The sequence below is a fragment of the Coenobita brevimanus genome, chromosome 94 (assembly GCF_032717465.1).
Source record: "Coenobita brevimanus isolate Jiangsu-jjx chromosome 94, ASM3271746v2, whole genome shotgun sequence".
NCBI lineage: Eukaryota > Metazoa > Arthropoda > Malacostraca > Decapoda > Coenobitidae > Coenobita > Coenobita brevimanus.
Genome location: NC_137047.1, coordinates 15,238,300 through 15,245,964, shown reverse-complemented (window position 1 = coordinate 15,245,964; position 7,665 = coordinate 15,238,300). Strand labels below are relative to the sequence as shown.

Here is a 7,665-nt window from a genome sequence, read left to right as displayed (position 1 = left end):
CTGTCTCCATAGGGAACTCTACCAGCCAATCAGGGAGCGGATTACTGTTCGTGTGTAATTGTGGAATGGTTGGTGCTTTAACTACATGTGTGCTAACCCTTTGATTGTCACGATTTCTCACGTCTGATCAAACTCATTTGGTGTTAGCTTATAATTTGTAGGTGTACCAGTAGCATATGAAGGGTTATTTAAAATAGTTTTTGAAGTCATTGACTACGAGAATTTCTCATAGCTGAACAAAATATTCTGGTGCATGGCTGAATGAAATTTCCAAGTGTATCAGTCACAGTGAAAGGGTTATATCAACGTTAACTCTTCTACCATCGTGTCTGTGTTCCGTGCGAATGTGACATAACGCGAGCGGTGATGCAAGAGGGAGTGTGATGCTGGCAGCAAGATGTCTGGCTGCACGTGGGTTGCTGACCGAACTCGAGCTTGTGTAGACACGCGGGCGGCGCCGTAATACGCACACATCTCAGGGCGTACGGGCCAGACGGTGACGCCGGCGCAGCGGGGTCGACATGCACACGCGGCCGCCGCCACCGCCACCACGCACGTGAGGACGCATTCTTACCCGCGCTACTGGAGGCGAGACACTGCCGCTCACTCCTCCGCTGGCACTCACTGGCACCGTCCTCGCTCACAGCGCGCTCACACCACACCTGCCCCACCCCACCTTGGACAGTGGTGCAGGCCCCTCACTTGCCGTGCGCTGCCCTGCATTACCCTGTCCTGTTTGGGGCCCCTGTAACAGTGTGTGGTGCAGGACCTGACACTGTGGTGGTGTTGGTGTAGGTGTACGGGGTGTCAAGTGCCCCTCACCTCCTGCCACGCCCCCGTCACAACCCTGTCACCTCCATCAGTCTTGCTCAATCATTCCTCCATCACTGTTACCAACTCCTTCAGTGATCTCATTACGACAGTGGCACTGTTGCCAGAGTTGTCCTTGTACGGTGCTCTGAAAAAGTTTGTCTGAAGGAGGATAACCTTTAGTAATCTTCGTGCTCAAGCGATGTGCGAGTTGCATATGCTGCAGTGAGTCGACCCAGCGTCAGAGTAATAAAGCGAGTGGCGTCAAGTGGCGTTGTAGGTTCAAGGTCAGAGTGTGCACTAAACTTGAACCCCCAGCGGTTGAGGCCCGCCACCCTGACCTTGTTACCAGTGGAGAGTGTTGGTGGTGAGTCGCCCCTTCCCCTCCCCCTAAACACTCCACCCTCCACACCACCTGCACACCCCCGCCCCCCACACACTCATATACCACCAGACTTTGTATACGTGCATGTTGTCCTCTAATACATAACCCCTTATTACATTACCACTTCCGCGATAAGGATTATAAAACGTGACAGTTGAAGCTAGTGCATGTACTGTATGTGTTGTGAGGGACCCTGTGCTTGCAATTTGACGTTGATATACTGTGGGGAAGGAAGCAAAAGACGGTGTTGCAGTGAAGGAAGCGAGAGACGGGTGTGGTGTTGCAGTGGATGAGCCAGGGAGCAATCATGAGGAAGATGAGCGACAAGGCGCTGTGCGAGCCGCTGGTGTCGTCCTCAGTCACTGGGGGCGACGATGCCATATACTCCCCACCCCAGGAGTACCAGCCGCCCCAGGAGTACCACCCTCCGCAGGAGTACGCCCTGGAGTTCGCCACGTTCTCCTCCTCCACCAGCACCACCTTCCACGTGGAAGGCGGCCAGCACGTGGAGATGACAGAGCAACATATAGAGCCGCCGCAGTCTGACGAGGTCGACACCAAGCCGGTCTTCCAGGACCTTACCCCCTGCACCGAGTTCGCGAGGCCGGCCCCGTGGCGCCAAGAAATCTCCAGCGAGGCCGATGTCAAACCTCAAGTACTGGTGAAACGCGAGCCCGAGCAGCAAGAGTACCGAGAAGGGGGCGAGGCTGACGGAGGCGGAGGTGGAAGGAGTGTGATTCGACGTGTCGACCCGAGCATGCCACCCCCGGACACCCTCGGCTACACCAGGCGGCCCTCGGGCGAATTTGCCAGGCCTTTGGACGTTCCGAGGGAGGTGATACGAGGCCCACATGGCAGCAGGTATAAGGATGGGCGCCGCACGCTTGACCTCCCCCGACCTGATCTCACGCGGCCCCCGGACCACTCCCCCACGCCCTCTTCCTCACCTTCGTCTTCGTCTTCGTCCTCGACCTCGACTTCAACCCCCACCACTGGGCGAGGTCGAGCCTCTGGGAAAAAAGACCGTAAGAAGGAGGAGGCCGATGACGTGTCCAGCTCCATCCCTGACCTAGGTGAGTATTGGCCTCCTAACATCCTCTCGTCTCTTCCCGTACACACCACACACACACACACACACACCTAGACCTTGCCACCACATCTCAGCCTACAACCACCATAGCTTTCATAAGTCTTGCATAACCTCACGTCAGCACCAGAAGTGATGTAAATTATGCCGGGTGTTTTTCAGGACAGGACATCAATTCAAACTCTCATGATCGACTCCCTGTAATAATATGTAGTTTCCAAAGGAGAAGGGTTTAAGAGTGCAGAATATTCCCTTGCCTCTTTTTCTTCATACAAATCCTAGTTTTTATCCTCCATTCACCTTAACCTGGCCCAGATTTTCGCCCTTTGGCAGCTTATTTCACGTAGCACAGTGGCGAAAGAAGACAGTGCTACGGCTCTACATCACTTCCATAGCACTACGTCGTGACTAGTACCATATTATAATGTTAATCTGCTGTTACAATTCAGCATTCATGATGGAGATATATCAGCTTTTGGCCAAGTTGAAGTGGAAAGATAATAGAGGGAGTCGATCCTAAGTTTTGTGAATCAGATCCCATATTTTTGGTACTGGGAGGAATCTTACCTGGCTTCAGAACCACTTTGATGTTTTTTTTTCCCTTCATGTTATTTATCGCCATATATTTTGTACATGTTGAATTGAAACCGAGATTATGATTTAGGTGAAAAAGCTCAATTTATTTTATTTTATGTATGTTTATGTGAGACCAGTCACAGTTATAGTTTAATGTTATTGCTCTGTGTGAATTATGATGATGGACGATGTAGTGGTAAGTTCGTGTAGTAGTGTGTGTGTGTGTGTGTGTGTGTATGGTGATGATAGTGATGTAATCGTAATGTAGTAATGCTGGTTTGTAATGGACAGTGATATGATAGACTGGAAATGGGTAGGTGATATAATGGGAATGGGTAGTGTAGTGACGGGTATGGAATGAGTAGTGTGGTGATGGGTTGGGAATGGGTAGTGTGGTGATGGGTTGGAAATGGGTAGTTTGATGATGGGTATGGAATGGGTAGTTTGGTAATGGGTTGGAAATGGGTAGTGTTGTGATGGGTATGGAATGGTTAGTGTGGTGATGGGTATGGAATGGGTAGTGTGGTGATGGGTTGGGAATGGGTAATGTGGTGATGGGTTGGGAATGGGTAGTATGGTGATGGGTTGGGAGTGGGTAGTGTGGTGATGGGTTGGGAATGGGTAGTGTGATGATGGGTATGGCATGGGTAGTGGAGTAATGAGTTGGGAATGGGTAGTGTGGTGATGGGTTGGGAATGGGTAGTGGAGTGATGGATTGGGAATGGGTAGTGTGGTGATGGGTTGGGAATGGGTAGTGTGGTGATGGGTAGGGAATGGGTAGTGGAGTGATGGATTGGGAATGGGTAGTGTGGTGATGGGTTGGGAATGGGTAGTGTGGTGAGGGGTTGGGAAATGGGTAGTGTAGCAGGGAATGGGTAATGTGCTGATGAGTAGGGAATGGATAGTGTGGTGATGGGTCGAGAATGGGTAGGTTAAGGTGATGGGTTGGCGTGGTGATGGGTTAGGAATAAGTAGTGTGGTGATGGGCAGGGGTTGAGTAGTGTGGTAATGGGTTGGGAGTAGGTTTTATGATAATGAGATGAAAATGAATAGTATGGTGAGGGGTTGAAAATGGGTAATGTGGGAATCTGAATAGACTGTGTGGTGATGGGTTAGGAATGAGTTATACAGTGATGGGTTGGAAGTGGGTAATGTGGGAATCTGAATAGACTGTGTGGTGATGGGTTAGGAATGAGTTATACAGTGATGGGTTGGAAGTGGGTAGTGCAGGTATGCGTGATGGTGTAGTGATGAGATAGAAACGGGTTGCAAGGTTATGAGATGTGTAGTGATGGGATGGAAATGGATGTGTGATGGTGGGTAGGAAATGGGCACTGTAGTGATTGGTTGGAAATGGGTAAAGAGAAGATGAGATGTTTTTTAATAGGTGGGAAATGGGTAGAGTGGTGATGGTTGGAAAATGGATGATGGTGTGGTAATGGGTAGGAAATGGGTGTTAGCATAGTGGAGGAATGGAAATGGATGCCGGTGTGGTGATGGGTAGGGGATGGGTAGCGCGGTGATGTTACTAGGCAACGGAGCTGAGGGCAAGGCCAGAACAATTATCTGATCCGTTACGAGGGAAGAACATCATTTTCCCCTCACACAACCTTCCCTTTTATCCTTACCAATTGTTGTTCCTGTTATTCGCCTTCACTTTCACTCCTTCTCTCCCCTCATTTTCACTACTCGTCTGTCCTCACTTTCGCTCCTTCTCTCCATATTCATTCTTCCTCTTCTGTCACCTTTGCTTCTTGTCACCCTTCAATTTCACCTCGCTCCTCTCACCCTCGCATCTTTCCCCCTCACTTCTGCTCCGCATCGCCTAGCAGATTCGAACCTCATTTCCCCTCACTTTCAGTTTCCCTCTCCCCTCGCTTTCTCTCCTCCTACTCCTCTTCCTTTACCTTCAGTTCTCTCCTTGCACAAGTCCTTCTCCCCTCACATTCACTCCCCATTTCCCTTCTCACTTTTACACTTTCTCTTCCCTACATTCCCCGTCTCCTCTCATAGTCACTTTTTTTTTCTCCCTCACTTTGACTCATTCTTTCCTCCACGTTTCTCCTCACACTTTACTTCACTCATCTCTCCCCTCACATTCACACTGCCCCTACCCACCTGCCCTCCTATTTCCCTTCTCCATTCCCCCAACTTTCACCCTCCCTTCCCCACATTCCTCCTCCCCCTTTACTTCTTTCCCCATTTACTCTCACATCCACTCCTCTCCCCTCACATTCAGACGTCTCCCCATACTTTCCCTCCTCCCACCTTACCATCTTCTTTCACTATCCCTCCTTCTCTCTCCTCAGGTTTCCTCCTCTCCCCTCTGCCTTCACCCTCGAGTATCTTTTCCCCTCATTTTCCCTCCTCATCTTGATCTCTTTGTCTCCCCTCTACACCTACGTAACAATCTCCCACTCCCTCTGTCCTTATCACTCGCCCTCATTTCCTACCCATCTGACCCTTACGCCACTACGCCACCTTCCTTTACCTAACACAGACCCACTCATTTCCTCTCTATTATTTCTAACCTTCAAATTTCCCATCACTTTCTTCATTCTCTTCCCCTCTTTCTCATCAGCTGTTTTTCTTTCAACCCTGAGCTTTTACCTTCCCTTTCCCCTCTCAATTTTTCCCTTTTCTGAAATTCCATTACTGTTGCCTGTTTCCTCTTTTGTGTCTCCTTTTCCTCTATACATTGTCCATTTTCTTCCACACACTGATAGTTTATGTTTCCCCCTCTTTCCTCTCGATTATTCCCCTTTTCTCCCCTCCCCTAACTCTCTTCCTTCCCCCCCCCCCTTTTTATCCCCTCATTCTTTCCCCTTCCCCCAGTTTTCGTCTCTTCCCTTGATACCTTTGCCACTTTCTTCTCATTTTTCTCATATTCCGATTGTTTTTCGCTTCCCCCCACACCTTCCCTTTCTCCCATTCATTTCTGTTCCCTTTCTGTCCTTTCCTCCCATCCCTTTCCCTCACCCTCTTTCTCCCTTTTTCCTCTTCTTTGTCCTCCCCTTTCCCCTCAGCCTTCCTCTTCCTCTCTTGTTCATCCCCCTTTCTCCTTTTCCCTTCTTCCTCTGTGTCCTCGTCCACCTCTATCCCTTTCTCCCTTTCCCCTTTCTTACTTTTCACCCGTTCCCCTCCCCCTTTTCCCCCTTTCCCTTTTGTCTGTGTCATTATTTTTCCCCCTTTCCCCTCGGACTGGTGTAGTCACGTGCCGCAGGTAATGGGAGGGCTAAAACAGTATTCAAGATCAAGGACTCTCTCTCTCTCTCTCTCTCTCTCTCTCTCTCTCTCTCTCTCTCCTCCCCTCCCCTCCCCTCCCCTCCCCTCCCCTCCTCGCCCCAAAATACAGCCATCCACCCCAGCCCACCTTGCTCACAACCCCACCCAGTCAACCCCCACACACACCAGATCGATACAGTCTGGCCCCCCCTGCTCGCAAGACCCCGTCCATTCCTAACTCACAAAGCCGGCCAAGGTTATACCAAAACATCGCGGCCGGACGTACGAACTCTTGCCCGCCACCCGAGTACTCGTGGGCGGGTTAGAAAGAGAGAGAGAGAGGGAGAGAGAGAAAGAGAGAGGTGGGTTCGATTGGTAGGGAAAAATCATCGTACAGGAGTTTTCCCCACACCCCTCGCTTACCTAACCACATCGGGTTTGGCAAGATCAAGGATGTAGGGAAAGGTTGTGTTTGTTTACTTTTCAGGGGTGACTACTCGAGGGGTTGCGTGGTCGGTATGTAAGTGTCCGTGACGTCACCCCCTCCCTCCCCTCTCACTCTCTCTCTCTCTCACTCTCTCTTCCCCTCCCCCTCCTTCAGCCGTGCGAGTGATAGGGGCCAAGGTTACTGCCCTCTCCTGCCAGTGGTGCGATGCTTGCCCGAGTGGAGTGGAGTGGAGGAGGGGGAGGGAGAGGGCTGGCGGACGAGGGGAGACAGGGAGAGGGATGGTGGACGAGGGGAGACAGGGAGAGGGCTAGAGGAGAGAGAGAGAGAGAGAGAGAGAAAGAGAGAGATGCCGGGCCCTACCCTATTTTAGCTTAATCCCCTGCATTTCCATTCATTCCCGTTAACTTAGAACGTTGACAAGGAGGTAATGGGGGAAACAAGATGGTAAGAGGCTTTTGTCCGGTCACTCCCCTTTTCTCCTGTCTTCTCCTTATACCTCATATCTTGTTGGCTGGGGATCGGATTCACAAAGACATACGATCATCTAAATCTCGTAACTGTGATTTGTTTTTGCAGGAGGAGTAAAAAACATGAGAGGCTTCCACACTATCCTCTCCTTGTCCTGTATACAAAAATAAATCTTGGTCACGAGAGGACAATTATCGTGAGGTATTTCTGCAGGAAGGGGGGAGGAGAGTGCCGAAACTTCCCATATGTCATGTTCTTTCCGCATATCACGTCTGAGTTACGAGGGGAGATGGGAGAATGGTGGTGGAGGTAAAAGAATGGGAGCAAGGATAAAGGGGATAAAGGTGGAAGAGAGAGTAGGTGCATGGGGCTACGACAGGGAAGGAGAGGATGGTGTGAGTGTACAGGGAAGAATATGAAACTGTGAGAAGGAAGGAAGGATGGAGTGGATGTGTAAAGGAGTACATATGACTGCGATGGGGAAGGACAGGGAAATTAATGGAGTACATGGGACTGCGACAGGGAAGGAAGGAAGGAGTGTGTAGGGGGGTACGTAGAACTGCAACAGGGAAGGAGAGAGGGAAAGAAAGAGAGAGAGTACATAGGATCGTGACAGGGAAGTAAAGATGTAGTGTGTGTAAGGCGAGACTGTCCCGGTGGTAGTGC

General features: G+C 50.5%; 1 protein-coding gene across 1 annotated transcript in view; it reads left to right on the top strand.

The window, feature by feature from the left end:
* The first annotated feature begins 1,502 nt into the window (after window positions 1-1,502).
* LOC145412926 (ecdysone-inducible protein E75-like) overlaps window positions 1,503-7,665 on the top strand; it is a 503,619-nt gene continuing 497,456 nt past the window's right edge. Inside the window, exon 1 of the mRNA XM_080282730.1 lies at window positions 1,503-2,268. Within this exon, the coding sequence (XP_080138856.1) occupies window positions 1,503-2,268 (766 nt within the window). The remainder of the gene's footprint in view (window positions 2,269-7,665) is intronic.